This window comes from Typha angustifolia, chromosome 13 (assembly GCF_048772165.1).
Source record: "Typha angustifolia cultivar Huaian chromosome 13, ASM4877216v1, whole genome shotgun sequence".
NCBI classification, from domain to species: domain Eukaryota; kingdom Viridiplantae; phylum Streptophyta; class Magnoliopsida; order Poales; family Typhaceae; genus Typha; species Typha angustifolia.
The window spans coordinates 12,055,693-12,074,535 of record NC_133251.1 but is presented as its reverse complement, the minus strand read 5'-3'; the positions used below and the strand labels follow the sequence as shown (position 1 = coordinate 12,074,535).

The window sequence follows — 18,843 nt, the reverse complement described above, 5'->3', positions numbered from 1 at the left end:
GTCAATATTTTGAATGATGCAACTAAGCCTACGTGATCATCAGAGACTATAACATCAAATTTCTAAATTATAATTACTAAAATTATAAAGTTAATCATATATTTAGAGAGACTAATTATCAAACTGATTCGCTTACTAATTTTGGTAGAACTAACGACTATAGTTGTACTTGAGATGAGAGTTTTTCTTTTAATATTCTATAGTTGTTGATCTCCGATTTTAAGGGAGCTTTTTATAACAGTAAAAGTTAATTTAAAAAAAAAAATTATACAGTCAAAAGGCAAGTAGCTAGGCCCAATATGAGAAATCCTTTTATTGTTGCTTAGTAATATTATTGACGAGATAGATGATAGGAGAATAGATGGAATACCAGTCCTACTTAGTAGGACATGCAAAGTCCTGTACATTTCCTTTTCCCTTTTATTTTTAATTTGAGAAAAGACCTTTGAATTCCTTGTACTACTCATATATAAAAATCTTACACGTAATGTTGCTTAAGAACAACAGCAACTTGTTCATGAATTTTCTGCTACGTCCAATGAACATCTGCTAGTGATTTTAATTGAGGTTTTAAGTATCTCTCTCTCTCTCTCTCTTCTGTAGCATAAACTGTCTTTATGGGCTTGGTATTATTATCCGTATCATTACAACTAATTTTAATTAGGGTTTAAATATACTTTAAACCTTAAATAGTTATACTTTCTGCGTAGAATCACTTTATCACTCTATGATTTTTTATACTGTACATATACTAATTTATATATTTATAACTAAAATAAAACTATTATCAAAATACCCATCTAAATTATTATAATATCTTGTTATAACAAGGGTAACTCGCACCACAAACTAATATAAGTTAGGTTTTTGTTTCTTTACCTATTCAATTTTTACTTCTCTCCCTGGCATTAAATATTAATATATCCTTTTCTTTCAACTCATTATCTTCGCCAAAATTTCTAATTTGGTGACAAAAAAAAGTAAAACTTCTTACATTTCTAAAACCCTCCAATTTTTTCTCCACAATCTTAATCACTTCTTCTCCCACCCATGATAAGAACTTCAAGCAACTTTCACCCAGGCCTCTTCCATTCTCCTTCATCCTTTGTAAAAAGAATAGGTTTTGCTAAAGAATATCTTATCATATTGATGCATCCTCCAAATAAAACATTGAAACAAGTTCTAAAATTTAACATTTGTTGCTATTCAAATATATTGGTTTATAATTTTATTATGTTGACGAAAAAACAAAACTTAAGTCTTTTTTAAATAGGTATATAATATTTAGTAGTAATATCTCACTACTAATTTTTATTTGGTATGGATATGTTACAATTCATTCAAAAGTGTCAAATATAAAAATGATACAAAAATTATGGTACATACTTTCAGTATACCAAGGAATTCATGCATAGATATTATTTCTATAATACATAGGTTTATTGATGAAATATATGGATACATTTTTATGATCTATAATTACTTTTAAATATTCTACAAACATAATAAATAAATGATCGGATGTGGATTATGACATCTATAGAAATTACGACAATAGAGTCGAGAATGGGAGAGAATCTAGGCAAAGACATAATTGCCACAATTTCAACTATCGTGATAAGATAATTAATACCTCACTTGACAATTCTTCAACAGTAAAATACTAGAAGAATCAATTTGTTGTAATTAAATTTGGATTTTATAATATGTAGAAGAAATTTTATTTTGACATACAACATTAAAATATTTAAAATTAGATCAATATATATCTCTTTTCGTACAACAACAAAATAGTGTGACATACAACCTATATAACTCATATATATTATTTTTTAAAGATACTTATACACGACAATAAAGTATTTTGATACACAATCTATATAATCTATATAATTCTATGGTTTGTCTAAAATGTGTAACATAGTTATTTTGATTATTCGAGTATGTAGAATAAAAATTCTAACAGTTTTATTTTTTTGTCTCAAGTACAGAGATGATTAAAAATATATATATATATATATATATTGAAACCAACAAACCTTTTTCCCAAGCTATGCTTTAATTAATTAATCACTAAAACATTGGGTCGAATTCAACAAGCAACGAAGGGTGCATACTATGCGATAAGACCTTTGCCTTTTCTAAATTCCTTACCAGCCTTTCAAAGATGTCAAAGGCCTTCTTCTCCTTTTCTTTCTTTTTGAAGCGAATTCTTAATAAATAAATAAATAATAAAAAGAAGCCCATGAGCCTCCCAATCATTGCCTCTTGCGTGTGGACTTTGGAGACATGGCTCTCTTCCATTATAGGAGACATATGCATCACAGTCTTCTTCCTTTTCTGCTGCCCCACCTCTCTTTTGGCACCACATAGAATGAATCCTCCCTCTCTCTCTCTCTCTGCAAATATATATAGATATATAGATTATATTCATTGGGTGTGTATCTTCTTTGATGTGATATGAAGCTTGAATATTCTTTGGGGGTGTTTGAACTAATAATAATGGAAGATTAATTGGGCTAGTAATTATTTGCTAATGGTTTGGTATTTTTTACTTTACATGACACCATGAATAATATATACATCTAATATTTGTGTTTGGGTCTTCTACATAATTGCCAAGAAGTTTTTAAAATATTAATAAGTGCCACTAATATCTTTCGACTCGTATATAATATCAATAATTTTTATATTACATAAAATAAGATATTTTCAAAGCTAAATTGTTATTTAATTACTAAATCAGAGTAAATATACTTTTCCTTCTAAAGTTATGATGATTAATATATAATTTTTATTATTTAGCGCAAAGTATGAGAATGCTTTGAAAGGTGTGATGAATAACAACATAAAAGATAAAAGGAAAAGGAAACTAAAAAAAAATGATATCTTTGCATTTAGTTTATGGTGATTAATAAATTACAATTGCCCATTCAATCATTCTCCATTGACTTCAAAGAAATCCACAGGATAATAGCAACTCACCATCACTGTTTTTTTTTCTATAGAATAGATTTCAAAAGGTATCTCGACCAAGTTAATTACTGGGTCTGCGACGAAATAAAGAGCCTCTCACTATCCTCATTGTGTCATCCATAGAATCATGCTATACTATTCCATATCTTTGTTTCGTATTCTCCTTCGCCATGTAATGATAGAGAATATATTATATTCCTAATATCGTTTATAAATGTGGAAACTCGAAACAAGCTTTCTAATCCCTGGTACAGCTGAACTGTTAAACTATGTTCCATTTGATGTATAAGCTACGATTTGACGTGAGCTTAGAAACAAATTTTTAACAACTTGGGGTCCAATTGGATTCAAAATACTTGTAATAATGTAATTGGATGAATGGATTATTAAGGATCATCTTCCAATTAGGTGACATGTTTTAACTTTGGTTTCTAATACCCCCAACTGCTTCAGAAATGAATTATTTTGACACATCTTTTTCAAAAGGGGCCATTGGGTGGTGGTATTCACCATTAACTTCCTAGATGAGTGATGTGTATGTATATATATATATATATACTGTTAGTAATCTAATCTCTACATAAAAGAAAAGAGATACTTGAAAATTCCAAGAATTTTGGGGTAGAAAATTCGCAAGGAAATCAATATCACATGAACTAAAGACTCGCAATCAAGTGGGTTTCTCTTTTGTCTCCTTTCACCATCTCATGTGTTGGATAGGAGGGAAAGCCATTCATTGGGTTTGCTTTTTGTGTTAGATAACCATGTCAATTACGACTTGACAAGGTTTTGAACTCTAATATACTATTATGTTAAAGAAAGCATAATATGATGTGTTTGGGAAACATTGATGTTCCATAGATGAAACACATGCTGCATATATTAATTGCAAACAACTTTGATACATGAGACTGGCAAGAAATATAATTATCAACCTGCGAACCTAGGAAATTTCCTATTAGAGATTGATTTCTCTAATAATTCTGATGATTTAAAATTTTAAACCACGTAATAAAAAATCTATCAAAGCACTAGGAATGTCTTCTATCTCTCTTTGTCTCTGTCTGTCTCTCTCTCTCTCTCTCTCTCTCTCTCTCTCTCTCTCTCTCTCTCTCTGTGTCCAAATAGAGGAGAAGCCAATCTCCAAAGCATATTAATAGGAGCAAAAGCAGAGAAAATTAAAAGAAAAATATGACAAAAAGAGTATATTTACAGAACTTGCAACATCGGGCCATGCACGTTGCGGCTCAGGATGCGGCCGACGGCTGGTGGTGCACCTCCGGCTGCGTCGCGAATTTGTCGAAGCGAGTCTTCGCGAACAATGCGGCGAAAGACGAGGGCCGGTGGTCGATGGCGGCGGCGGCGGAGGAGGAGGAGGAGTTGGATGCCACGCGCTCACATTTTGGGCACATAGAGAGCGTGGTGGCCGGAATTTGCATGCAGAAGGGGTTGGCCTTCTTGAGTGCCCTCAGCTCCGCTAGCTCCTTCTGCAGCCGCCGGTTCTCCTCCGTCAGCGTCTCGCAGCACCGCTTTAGGTACTCGCAGTCCACCTCAGTTTGCTTCAGCTTTGTTCTAGTCATTTCGTCGAACACTTGTGAGATTTTGCGAGAAAGAAATGGATATGAAAAAACTAGCAGACAGAGAAAATTCCGTCGAACACTTGTATTCCTTCTTAAATATGAACAGATTAATGAATAAGAAAGCTAAATAAGGGAGATTTCTCAAATGGGTACCTGGCTCTTCTATTCTGGAACCAGACTTCGACTTGTCGAGGCCTAAGATTGAGCTGCTTAGCCAGAGCAACCTTCTGCTTCTGTAACCAAACAAGCAGTTAATACCCAAAAAATAAAAGGGAAAAAAAATTAATTTTTAAGTAGATTTCCGGTTTAAGAAGCATACTGGGTTGAGAGTGTTGTGCTCCTTAAAGCTGTCCTCGAGGAAAGCCGATTGCTCTTTGGTCAGGCGCAGCTTCTTCCTCGCCGAGCCGTTCTCCTCCTCGTCGCTTGCTCTCGATAAGGTCTTCTCTGCTACTGCCGAGATGGTGCTATTGGGAGATGAGGACATAGCCCTCCCTTCGTCTACTTCCTCCTCTAATGGCGTTTGGTTCACATCGAATCCTCTCATGCAGACTTCCAAATTCCCTAAAAACACACGAAATCTTGGTAAAAATGGATGGAATAAGAAACCAATCAATACCCAAGAAAGAAAACTTCCTCCTTCTGAGATAATTTAACAATACCCATCTCCCAAATCTCGCTAAAATGGTCAAATAAAAGAAGAAGAAATCTCCTAAATAGAAAGGGTGGTCTTACTGTTATGAGGAGCCCATGGGAATCCAAGCTTTTGCTTAGGCAAGTGAACCAGGGGAAGAAGGCTTAGCGGCACCAAAGGCTCAAGGTTATCCTTTTCCTCTCTCTCCTCCATCTCCTCCATCTCCTCCTCCTCCTCCTCCTCCCTTCTCCCAAACCCAACTCCTAATCCCAAAACCAAGCCTTCCTTGGCCTCTCCCACTGCCTTCTCCAACTCAAGGAAAGACTTAACCGGAGCCTCCCCCAAGCTCAAACCCAACTCCATCTCAGAGATACACAAGAGAAAGAAGAGAGGAGACCAGGAAGAAGAACAGAGAAGGGGAGAGAGGAAGGCTTAGGGGCTTTTATAGAGCCAAGGGAGGGGGGTAGAGGGTCTTGTCTACTCATCTGCTGTAATTAATAGCAAAGGCCAAAGCAAAGTTTGACCGACTATCCCAGGTTGACAAAAAACACACGTGACCCAGGAAAAGCGTAGCTCAAATTAATACTAGAATAATAAAAACACCCTTTTAAGCATTTCCCAAATTAGAATAGGAATTACGGGGGGCGAAAATTAAATAATAATTTACGTATTAATCATTGCAATTACGCCATTTAACTCGTTACCACGGTTAATTACTTGGGTAAATTATAAATGTATGCAATTAAGAGGAGGAGGGGGGCTGCTGTGGTGTTTAAAGTTCATCTATTTATTGAATCAGAAAACCCACGTAATTATTGATTACTTTTAGGTAAATAATATCGCATAAGTCTATAATTAACTAGAAATTTTCATGCATCTTATATGTGGTTGTTTATGTGAAAGATATTTCCCCTTTTTATATACAGTCGCTACTATAATCATAGGTTATGATGGATGGGGTGTGTGCTGTTGATGAAGATTCATGATGGTGATGGTGATGGTCACAAAAATTAGTATGTGCTCTCGTAGCTTAAATATCAAATAATTCACCAAGAAAAATAAAAAGAACAAAAATTGTACTTAAAATAGGGAATTTTTGAATGGAATTCCTTGCAATCAAAAGCAAGAAAGAAACAGGGAGTAGAAGGTAAGACACTTAATTAGGCATAATGTTCCTTGGTTTAGCACTGTGACACTTAATTAAGCTTATTCTCATTAACTTGGTGGATTGAATTAGTCATTTGATTGGCAACTAATTATTATAATGAAAAACTCAAAGAGTTGACGGTAAATTTGTTTTTAATAATTTAAATTACTCAATACCTTGTATTTTAATCTTCTATACAAGAAACACAAATAACTTCCAAAATACTAATTGAATACCAATCAATTTTGTGAAAAATAATACAATGTGCCTTATAATGTGTGACGTTTCGATCTATGTATGATATATTATTAATATTATTATTTCTATAATTGGCACTTATAGGCCATCATTTACTTAGCGTGTTAGCTACAACATTGAATTATTATGAACAATATTTTGTATTAAATTTTCTTTTTAAAAAAAAGTAAACAAGGAAATTGGATCGAATTGGTAGACCTTGTAGGTTTGACTACTAGCATAATTGACATGGTGTGCAAGAGTACTAATTTTCTCAACAAACGTCTTGATTCCTAAGCTGCCTCCCAAACTGTTATTATGTTATCCTACAAATTGAGAAGAAAATGACTACAAGATTATGTAGTTATTCGCCACTAACAATATTTAATTTAAGTATAAAACTTTCAGACTATGCTAACTATTTATATATTTGTTCATGATCTTTCAAAGATTATTTCTTCTAAATCAATTTTCTGATTTTCTTTTTTAAATGGACATCATTGCAACATTGGTTTAGGCTTATCGAGCAATTAATCTCCCTAAACAACCGCAGCATTAAAACAATCAAACAAAATAAAATACTTAAGAGGCTTAGGCATTTCACTACTAGATTACAACTAGATGCTTATAATTTTAAACTCTAAACCCCTAATAATTTACTAATTATTCTAAAAGTTTAAGCCGTTAGAGAACAGTGGTTTTTATATTTTATATTCTAACACTACTCCTCGCTTTTGGGCCGAATCATTTTAATGGGTCCAAGAAGTGGATTTAATTTAAATGGGTGGAATTTTATATTTTCAAGCAAATATGGGTATGACACAATTTAAACCCATAAACTTTAGCTCTAATACCATATTAACTCACTAATTAATCTAAAAGCTTAAGTTGTTAGAGAATGGTTTTTATAGTTTATATTCTAACACTCCCGTTCACCTTAGGAATAATTTTTTTTTATTCCTAAATATAATTATATTCCATAATAACTCTATTTTAGAATATAAATACTATTTATAAAAATATCTTATATCATACACTGATTCAATTACTAATTTACACTTCATATCTGTCACATAAAACTACTATATATTTATAAAAAAATCAAAAATATTTTTTCTATCTTTTTCTTCATTTTATATCAAATCAAAAGTAATTATTATATTTTATTTAAAATATAAATGAATACAAAAAATACTTATTCCTAGAATAAACACTTTGTTTTGGGAATAACAAAAAGAATTATCTATTCTAAAATTGATCTTATTTCTAAAGTAAATAAGACCTAAAGAATATAAGAATAAGACGTTCCTAGACAACAAACTATATACGGAGAAAGTCTCAAATGATTCCAAGTATAATTTAAGAGCTTCTTGTCATTCAATTCCAGTATAACACTATCTAACTTAAGATCACAGTATCGATCCACCTTATTAGACTAGCGAGTCATAGGACATCAATATGTTATTATTTTGTGACTATATTTTGACAGCAATCTGATCGAATATATTAAAAGAGACATTCTTTGAAAAAATAAAGGAGCACCCATAATTGAACACATTACAACAAATTAACTCATTCTCTTAAAATCAAGAAAATAAAAAAGATTTGTGGTGCTTTATAGCTCTTTTAAAATATCTTTTAAATTCATACTGATTTCAAGTATAGTTTAAGAGCTCCTTGTTATTCAATTCAAGTATAACACTATCTAATTTAATATCACAGTATCGATCCACTTTATTAGACTAGCGAGTCATATAGCATCAATATGTTATTCTTTTATGACTATCTTTCGATATCAATCTGATCGAATATATTAAAACATACATTCTCGGAGAAAAAAAAAAGGGGCACCCATAATTTAACATATTACAACAAATTAACTAATTCTCTTAAAATAAAAAAAAATGAATAAGATTTTTGGTGTTTTATAGCTTATTTAAAATAGCTTTTAAATTCATACTGATGTTCTATATATATAATTATAAGAAAATATCTCAAAATTTCTACTTCAAAAATAAAAGAAAAGAGACCGGCTAACACGGGTGACCGTCCTGCTTCAGGCTTGCAACTGCAATTATTGAAGTCATGCAGTTATTATGATAAGAGAGAGAAAACTTTGGTCATTGAAAAGACCGGCTGCAGACAGTAAGTAGCTACCATTTAATCATGATCAGACAGCAAGAGATAGCAATAAAGAGCTACTAGCCCACTCTGTTTAAAAGATACCTTTACGTTATCGCTCTAATCAAGTGATTGACTCTATCAATTTAATATTTAGTAAATTTATAATACATACGGTCGTATTTATTGTGACTTATTATTATTTTTTAGCACAATTTTTTAAAGAAATTTAAAATATAGATGGTTATTTGCAGAAAGAACCCCAAAAGAGGATGTATTATGTATAGAGGAGAGCAGGCAATGTAGTGGCAGGCTTTGATTAGGAAATCTTTTGGTGGGATTCTCTCCGCAGCGTAGGTTGCAGTCAAACATTTGATGGGATGTAGCGGATTTCGCAATCATAGAAGTTGTGCCCCTATCATCTAGGTCAGCCGACAACCCTCTGATCAAGATCAGAAGGTTGCCGGGCCTACGAATAATAATTTAATTAGATTAAATTTGGGTGGAAACAACTCTAATTTATTTTAATCTTTCAGTGAGAAGGTTAACATATAAACCAATAAACAACAGGGACCAAAATTTAAAGTTATTTTAATTAATTATTTTAAAAGTAACTGAATATGAATATATATATATATATATATATATTCTCTATTTGTTAGATAGATGTAAAAAATAAATAATATAAAATTAATTTCTAATAAGAAAATAAAAATATAGGATGTTTTATTTTAATAAATATATATTAAATTTGGTTATATTAGTGATAGTTGTTTGACCCCTTTTTTTTTTTTAATTTTATTTGTAGAGGCATGCTCGGAGGTAGGGGTATTATAGTCACTCCGAGAAAGTATGACATCCTTTCCCGGGTAATCACGTGACGGGTGCATGCGATTTGGATTCCCACGGGCGTGCATCTTTGACAGAGAACGTGGCAGACCTATATTGGCTTTAAACGACAAATTGTGTGGGGGCCACGAAGACTCAATCATGAGCCCTTGCATCTTGGCGCGGGGACAGCTGTCTGCCACGAGGGAACAACGTCCCCCAGGTGCAATCATTAGTACAGGCACAACTTCAGACCCGACCTCTTATTATTTCTACCTGATTATTTCGGTCCCTTTTGCTCTTTCGCTCACCCTGCGGTGACCACACCTACCTTCTTTATTCATTTTTATTATTAAAAGAAAAAACTCACTATCTCAGTTCTCAAATTTAAATTATATTATTAAATATTATTAAATTATAGTAAGTTAATTTTCAATATAAAATATAAATATCAATAAAAAGATCATAAAATAAAAATTAATTAATTAGTTAATATCATTAGTTTATTATATCTAAAATTATTATTTTTTATAGAAGGGCAACATATTAATACCATATATTTATGTCATCTCACTCAGATGTTATATTATTCTTTTAGACATATGACATCGATCAAGACTCCTAATTCCGCACACTATTTTCGTATCAATTAAGAGATTATATAGGGCCCACCGAATAACCAATCTAATCCAATCTTTATTATCTCCTTAAGCTTAAGCTGAGGGTTTTCTATTTAGGTTGTATTTTAGAGGAAGAAGAAAAAAAATAAAGCAATTACACGTTGCTCCAACCAATGGGGAGAAGACACGTAGCATCTCATCATTCCTTCATATGATTGCTACCAATGGATCATGGAAATTAACAAGCATAGATAGCTATCAAGATGGTTGAAATTAAATAAAGTTGTACAGTTGGAGATATGGATGTGTGAGGAAGGTAGCTCCGGAGTTGATAATTAAGCTCTCAGGGCCATGCCTTGGCAAGCATGCATGCATGCATGCATCCATCCATGCATGCATGCATCCATCCATGCATGCTCTCCTTTTCCTTGAGAAAAATGCCATGCATGCATGCCGACTAATAACTAAAAACAAAAGGAGTGGTCTAGGAAAAAGTTGATGGACATCATGATTTGATGCGTTCTTCATCTGTCATGCATCATCCCCATCCGTCATCGTCATTATCATCCGCCTAACATATGCTTTGTACTCGCAAAACTAAAGAATGGCCGACCACCATTGACATGCACGTCTCTCTCTCTCTCTCTCTCCCTCACCCATTAATTATTGTCATGCATACTGTAGTAGTATGTATTAATAGTTTGTACTATGATTCAAAGATTGCCCAAACTCCTTTCTTGTCAATCCATTACGGAGGATATGACCATTCTCCGATCTCATTTTCTTTTCCAAAAGAGAGACAAAGAGATTAATATTCCACAACTTTTGACACTTTTTGTAGTATTTTATTCAAATTATTCTTTTTTGTCATTGAGTTGGTTACAAAAGCTCCAATTAATTATCGCTCCAAATTAATTTTAGTATGGCCTTCATCATGGGTTTGGTCATTAATAAAGCACAACAGACGTGCATTCATGCACGTCTCTTTCTCTAAAGCACAGGAGCCATAGCTTTTTTCTTTTGTTTTTTTTATATAAAGTAATTAATATTATAATTATCATTATATCATTTAAAGGTAAATACTTTAATGCACTTTTAAAAATTATAAACTTAATCCAACAACTATAATAGCCAGTTTTCACACCCGGTACTGGTTCCAAGATTTAATTACGTGTATCTAACTTTCTAATTTTCTTATTATACCTTTGAAGATCTTAACTATTAGATTTATGCTACCGAAGAAGTGCTCTACGCGTTTTTTTTTCTTCCGTTAAGATTTCTCTCTTAAATATAATTATATCTTAATTATAGGAGATATTATTTAATATTAAATAATTTGAATTTGATTATTTGGAGATAAACTTCAATTTAAATATAATTCTCTATCTCTATCTATTAAAATTTAATTTAAATCAATCTTAAACTAATGGGAGATATATGTAAATAATAAAAAATAATCAAAAAGATAAAATGTAATTAAATTTTCATCAAGTTAATTATAAAAGACATCAGTACCCTTGTTTTGATATATATACATTACTCTTAATTAATAATATATATATCTTTTACTTGATAAAATATTAAAATAATATAATTGTAAAAAAATAATGTGCAAGATTATATATCTAAAAGAAATTACCTATTGAACCAGTAATATCTTTCGTTCCTATTATACCCTTAAAGATCTTAACCGTTAGATTTTCGTCAAATTGATTGATAAAGAATTAACTCTATGGCACAGAAGAATTACTTTTTTACCGAATATTCCGAGCGAATTATTTATGACAAAAGTAAAATAATCTTTTTTTAAGATCTAATTTATATTTTAATCATGATTAGTTAAATCAACTAATGATATATTCGAAAGAACCCAATAATTTCCATAGCAATTAAATATTTTTTAAAAAAATTAGTGATAATTATGTAAAAATCTGTTTTCTTGGGGGGCCAGAACCCATTATAACTATTATTGCTGAAACCAAACATTAGGATTACTTGAAAGAACGAGAAGGATTAAGTTAATTAATCCAAGCTCCATAAAAAGTTCTCCAGAGGGGAGAGAGAGAGAGGGGGGGTTGGGAGACAGCAGCATAACACGAAGCCATCGCATGCCCAAAATCGATGGTACCCATTGAGCAGTTAGAATCACAGTCCTAATATAGTCCAACCATATAATATATAAGATGGATAGTACAAAGGGAGGAGGAAAACAAAGAAGAGATTAATTAGGACTTAGATAGGTGTGCATCTTTGCAGTGATCATCTGGGTATCAGGAGAAAAAAGAAAGTAAGCATGCATCGGCCCTTATCTTTTAGAAATTAGATTCTCCTTTTGTCTTTGTTTTGATCACAAAGTACATGTCTAGGGTTGAGCAATTGTATTGTTTTCCTAGAAATGTCATTCTGTGCAGGATTTTGACCTATTAGGCATAAAAGGATATTTGAGGGTACATTAGAAAAGTAATAATTTACTGCCCCATGCATCAGAAGATCTTGGGAAGATAGTTTTGGAGAACATAAAACATTTTTCCTTTAGGGTTATATATGTGTGTGTATATATATATATATGATGAGGTTGAATACTGCTTAGATACTTGTAAATTTAGTTCAAATATCGTGGATAACTGAAATTCCCGGCTTAGATATCATTGAATTGGCAGTGATATTAAGCGAATCAATATGTATTTTTGGGGCATGATTACTACAATTGAAGTGGAAGTTTTTCTTTGATGAAAAGCTGATAGACTAAAATGATTCGGTAACTTTCAAAAGAGTACAACATTATAGTGGCAGGTTGATACGTAGAAAGGAGGAGGCTTAAGCAACAACTATTTTACACAAGTCTTATATTTGGTTTGTAATAAGCAGCATTACAGATAAAAATAGGGTATCAAGGTCGAGGACACACAAAGAGATAAAAAATAGAGCATAGCCTAGAAAAATAGAAGAGCAAAGGGTCTTGAATCAACCTTTTAGTTTTGTTTAGCTAACAGCTCAAGACAAAGTCTTATGAATCCTTGAATAATGGAGGAGCAAGAGGTCGCCAGCTAAAATTAAAAGACTAGTAACTAAAGACATCTCCCTGCAAAAAGGCCAAAGTAATAATAAAAAAAGATTAGACAGACCAAGATACTGACATTAGACTGCAACCATGCAATGAAAGGAAAGGGAGAGGCAACACAACAATCACAATTGAAGGGCGACAAACAGTAGGATGAGGGACAGTAGATAAGCTACGAGAGGTTGAGTAACCATATAAGTGCAATGTAGTTGAGGTGCTTGACACAGAGAAGGAGAGGACCAAAGAACACTGGTTGGGGAAGAAGGAAGAAATGCCGAGAGGGGGAAGAAATGAGACAAGAGAAATTTACTTGGCAACAAGTAGAGGCCACCAGAAGTATCATATGTTTATATGGCCCATTAGCAATGAAGTATGGCCCTATATCATGACCAGTCCATTGGCATCGGCAATGAGGGCTTCAGGTCCTAAGTGCCCAAACCCATTGCGTTTGGCATTGCCAATTAATAATGAAGAAGTACAGAGCTATCATCGCAACGTCCGAGGCATTTGGGAGAAAAGCTCGTGTATAGTTTCTATATAAATTATGTACAGTTTATTATAGAAAACTATGCATTTAGTATCATTTATTTTATTTTATTTTCTATTAACTATTTAACATGGTAATAAATCAATAAAAAGAGGAATTAAGAAGTTTGCTTGGTCTAACATAGGTTGTAAATCATTTCAGGTTACTTGGCATAAATTGATGCCACAGCATCAGGTATCTATATTACTTTATAAGATTTCAGGTTAATTATAGACCATCAGAGATTTAATTCAAGCTTGATTTAAGTCTGAGTTTTTTATTCTAGGTTAAATTAGGATTATCAATTGACGCGAAATAGACACGAAATAAGTTCGAATTGATTCTAGCTTGATATTTTAGGCTAGGCCCAAAATTTTTAATCCAAGCTTAAAAAGAGCTAGGAACCATTAGCAATCCCTAATTACATCCCTAATTACATTTCAGTAATGGGTCAATATGTATGGGCTGGTCCGGCTTCCGTTGGATGCATCAACTTATCTAATAACTCAATTGCATCCCAAAGATAACATAAACAATGTAGTATTTGACTGAGCATTGTGGCCGTCGAATACGCACAATTAATATTGCAAGAAGACCCGTTCAAAATCAACATGCGACAATTTGTGAGACACATTATATCAATATAGGGCCTAAGTCGGAGTTTGCTCATGATCTAACTATCTTATATGTGTCGGATAGAGGTGATTATTAGACTGGCCGAATTTTTTGAGCCAATTACTAAATACCTAATCTAGGTATACGAGACACCTCTATTATATTTGCTTAAAAGATGATATTTTTTTTCTTGTATTATGATATAGGGTAAAATATTTGATAGTTTTTGAACTATTTCAATAATTCATGCAACGATGTTCAGTTTTGATTATGATTAATTAAATTAACTGAAGTAATGATATTTTTAAAAGAGTAAAAGATTTGGGAGGTAATTATACTATTTTAAAAAATACACTCCCAATTATGATATTTGGTAATTATGTAAAACTCTCGAATCTATTATAATCTTTTGGTATCTCTCGGTGGATCATCCCACTTTAAGAAAGAAAGAGACTAGCATTAAATAATGCTGGTCTACAACATATCAACTACAATAATTAAGCAACAACTAATCAATTAAATATAGTGGGCCGAGAGGGAAAAATTCCAGAAATCAACGGGCAGGCAATTACCCTCCTCCCTGGCTCCACCATTGATCACAGTCATAAGATTCATGAGATAGAGTATGGTTCCAGATGTCTGAAACAATATAGGAGAATCCCTATTTTGGTGTAAATTGGGCTCATATGTGACTGGCACATGTGCTGAACTCTAGGGTACGTGCACTTCATGTGTGCTCCTTTTCTCTTTCCCTTCCTCTAGCTTTCTTCTTCTCTCTCTTTTCTCTTTTTCTTCTTTTTTCTCCCACAGTTGTTGTTTGCCTTTTTCTCTCTTTCTTTAACTAATTCTACTACAGTAGCACATAGAATCTCTCTCTCTCTCTCTCTCTCTCTCTCTCTGTGTGGAAGCTCTGCCATTTGCCGGACTTTCCTCACTCTAGGAAAGGCTACACCTTGAGGTATCTCCCTACCTACCTTTCGAGCTATTTTTCGGCTGACCTTGCTCCACGTTCCGTTAATAAGCTTCCCCTATCATCAAAACAAAATTATATTAAATATCTATTATTTTTATTATTAAATATTAATTTTTACTTTTTATGTAATTTACTTTTGATATTTTTAGTTAATTATATATAATATTTATTTTGATGTTTATTTTATGTAATATAATTTTAATACGTTTAATTAAATAATTAGTAATTTAAAATTACTTCTGAAATTATTAGATATTAATCTTATTTAAAGATTCCAATCATATATTTTTTATTAAAAAATAATAATACTAAGAAGACCTATTAAGTAATTTAAAATAAATATTATAAATATATATTATATTGTTATTTTAATAAATATAGATTACGATGCATTCGGCTTCTTATTGGCTCCATATTTTTGGAGCTCATCGGTTAGAGAAGTCATTACTTTTCTCTATATTAATCGCAACGTGTAACTATATATTTCGATGAAAAATCTAGCAGCCATTGGGACACGTGTGCCACATATGTAACCATTCGGTATTAAATGCTTTATGTTCAATATACAAAATAATAGGTTAAAATCGGACCGACATACAAAAGTCAAATTACAATTCGCCACCAATCTGAAGCGTGAAGCCGCCGTGGTACAATCCCATTCAGACATTATAGTCTTACATACGGACAAACATCAAGTGCTGGATTTTTCCGTAGCCAATCCAACTCACCTCATCTCCTCAACTTAGTCACGTATCTCGTCGAACATCGATCGTCACCTATCCCCAAAATGGAGGTTCCTGCCCCCCTCCTCTGCATCCCACTCGTCATCTCCCTCCTCTATCTCCTCCTCTCGCTACTAAAGAGAAGACCCAGCACTCTCCCACCGGGCCCGACGGCTCTTCCCATCCTTGGGAACCTCTTCGACTTGGACTCCTCCCTACTCCACCGCTCTCTCGCCCGTCTCGCCAAAACCCACGGCCCAGTTCTTACCCTCAAGCTTGGTCTCACCACCACCATCGTCATCTCCTCCCGCAACTCCGCTCGCGAAGCCCTACAAAAGAAAGACCGAGCCATCTCAGCTCGTTGGGTCCCCGACGTAGCCCACGTCATTGGCCACTCCGAGAGATCTATCGTATGGCTTCCCACCTCCAACCCTTCATGGAAACAACTACGAAGCATTAGCGCGACGTACCTCTTTTCCCAACGTAGCCTCGAAGTCAGCCGACATCTTCGCCACCAAAAGGTTTGTTGTTGACGGGTCGTGCGCAATCTACCATATATATATTCTCCTTAATTTTCAAATTACATTAATTTTCCCTTTCCTGCCAAAGGTTCGCGAGCTCGTCGACTACGTCCGCCTGCGCACCGGGCGCACGATAGACGTCGGCTACGTGGTGTACGGGACGATGATTAATCTCTTATCGAACGCTCTGTTCTCCGTCGACGTTGTTGATCTAAATAACGAGTCGTCTCAGGGATTTAGAGAGTTGATCTCGGGCCTCGTTGAGGTGTCTGGGACTCCAAATATCTCCGATATTTTCCCCTTCCTGAGTGCTTTGGATTTGCAAGGGATGCGGCGTCGTTGCGCTGCGATGTTGAAGAAGTTTTATAAAGCTATTGATGATATAATAGAGGAAAGGATGAGGAGCTCAAAGTGTGGGGTGGAAAAGTTTCGTGGCGATTTCTTGGACTCTCTCCTTCAACGCCATGCCAAATCCGAACTCAGTCGGCAGGAGATAGTCTCTCTCCTTGCGGTACTATTCTGTTTCACAAACACAAGCTTTACATACAATTTGTTCTTAAACATTATTGATAAATTGCAAATATATGTATAGCTTTATTATATATAAGTTATAATTAAAATAGTCAGATAAGCATAATCGTTAAGATGGCATATATTTGAGTCCACGCCGGACCGAGCTGCACGGATTCGGACTCATTCCCAACCATTGTCCAGGACTTATTCGCTGCGGGGACCGACACGAGCTCCATCACAATCCAGTGGGCCATGGCCGAGCTGCTCCGCCACCCGAATGTCCTATCAAGAGCCAGATCCGAGATGCAGGAACTTGTCGGATCCAAACAACTAACCGAATCCGACATCCCAAGGCTCCCCTACCTCCAAGCCGTGGTGAAAGAGGTCATGAGGCTCCACCCAGCCGGGCCGCTCCTCCTGCCCCACATGGTGGCCGAGTCCGACGTGGAGCTCTGCGGCTACCACCTGCCACGTGGTGCGAGGGTGCTGGTCAACGCGTGGGCCGTGATGCGGGACCCAGAGGTGTGGCCAGACCCGGAGGCGTTCAAGCCGGAGCGGTTCTTAGATCCGGATTCGGATCTCCAGGGTCGGGATTTTGGGTTTCTTCCATTCGGATCCGGGCGTAGGTCGTGCCCGGGAGCGCCGATGGCGACGAGGATGGTGCCGTTGGTGTTGGGTTCGCTGCTGCACAAATTTGATTGGATGCTGCCGGAAGGGGTGGGGCCCGGGGACGTGGACCTAAGTGAAAAGTTTGGTGCTGCGCTTTCCATGGCCGTTGGTCTCAAGGCCGTGCCGGTTTTATGAGGTGGATCAGACTTTGAAATTTGTTTCGGTTCTTTAATTATTGGAACAGACTACTATGTCATATGCTCTTCAAGTAATAGTGTTCATGAGCATGGTTAAAGTTTCAACAATAAAATGCATACAGTGGTGGTCGAATGTCAAACACAAGGATAATGACTCAAAAAAAGACTTATTTGGCCAACTCGTAGGTACCTTTCATAAACGGTGAAGCTGGACGAACTTCCCCCGTCTCAATGGAGCTGAAGATCCAAACAGCTAGACTTGCAGAGCTTGTAACACTCGCCCACTACTACACGTGAGACAGGCACGACAAGATGGAAGAGTCTCTTTACTTCAGAACCACACACACACACACACACAATATATATACATATATATATATATATATATATATATATATATATATATATATATATATATATATATATATATATATATATATATATATATATATGGACTCAAGATATTCATTTAAGAGTTCATATATACGAAGATCTTAACTTAAAATTTGGTTATATATATATATATATATGGTCCCACCCAATTTAGAAATTACCAAAACACAGCTTGAAAAAGTATCGATAGACCATGTCTCAACAAGTTGGTTGCTTTGTAAGTGGCTAAAAGTGTTGCTGACCATTTAGATCCAAGATCCAATGATCTATTCTCTCCCAAAAATAAAAACAACTCCAATAGCCCTCAACCAATCTAAGCCAACCTAAATCACGTATCCCCTCTCTAAATCCCATATCCCCCCCTCCATGACCATGTTGGCTTCCTCCTCTATGACTCCATCGAACTCCTCCAAGACTCCACCATATTAGGTAAGGTGTGTTGCAAGCATGGGGACACTTACAAGTTTCGCTTGAGGTAGCGCGGATGGTGCCTCATTGGCCAAGATGTTTGAGTAGGGAGAGCAATATGGTGGAGAACCAGCTCAACGTCAGATGTTGTGTGGCTCTCCGAGT

General features: G+C 34.7%; 2 protein-coding genes across 2 annotated transcripts; one reads left to right on the top strand and one right to left on the bottom strand.

The window, feature by feature from the left end:
* Positions 1-3,836: 3,836 nt before the first annotated feature.
* Positions 3,837-5,635, bottom strand: LOC140773880 (homeobox-leucine zipper protein HOX11-like). Its single transcript, XM_073116657.1, has 4 exons — positions 5,289-5,635; positions 4,876-5,117; positions 4,710-4,789; positions 3,837-4,548 (listed from the first exon to the last, which is right to left on the bottom strand). The coding sequence occupies exons 1-4, from the start codon at positions 5,548-5,550 to the stop codon at positions 4,224-4,226; spliced, it is 909 nt and encodes a 302-aa protein (XP_072972758.1). The 5' UTR covers positions 5,551-5,635; the 3' UTR covers positions 3,837-4,223.
* Positions 5,636-15,967: 10,332 nt separating this feature from the next.
* LOC140775020 (cytochrome P450 76M5-like) lies at positions 15,968-18,022 on the top strand. Its single transcript, XM_073118240.1, has 3 exons — positions 15,968-16,558; positions 16,647-17,069; positions 17,273-18,022. The coding sequence occupies exons 1-3, from the start codon at positions 16,103-16,105 to the stop codon at positions 17,873-17,875; spliced, it is 1,482 nt and encodes a 493-aa protein (XP_072974341.1). The 5' UTR covers positions 15,968-16,102; the 3' UTR covers positions 17,876-18,022.
* The last annotated feature ends 821 nt before the right edge of the window (positions 18,023-18,843 follow it).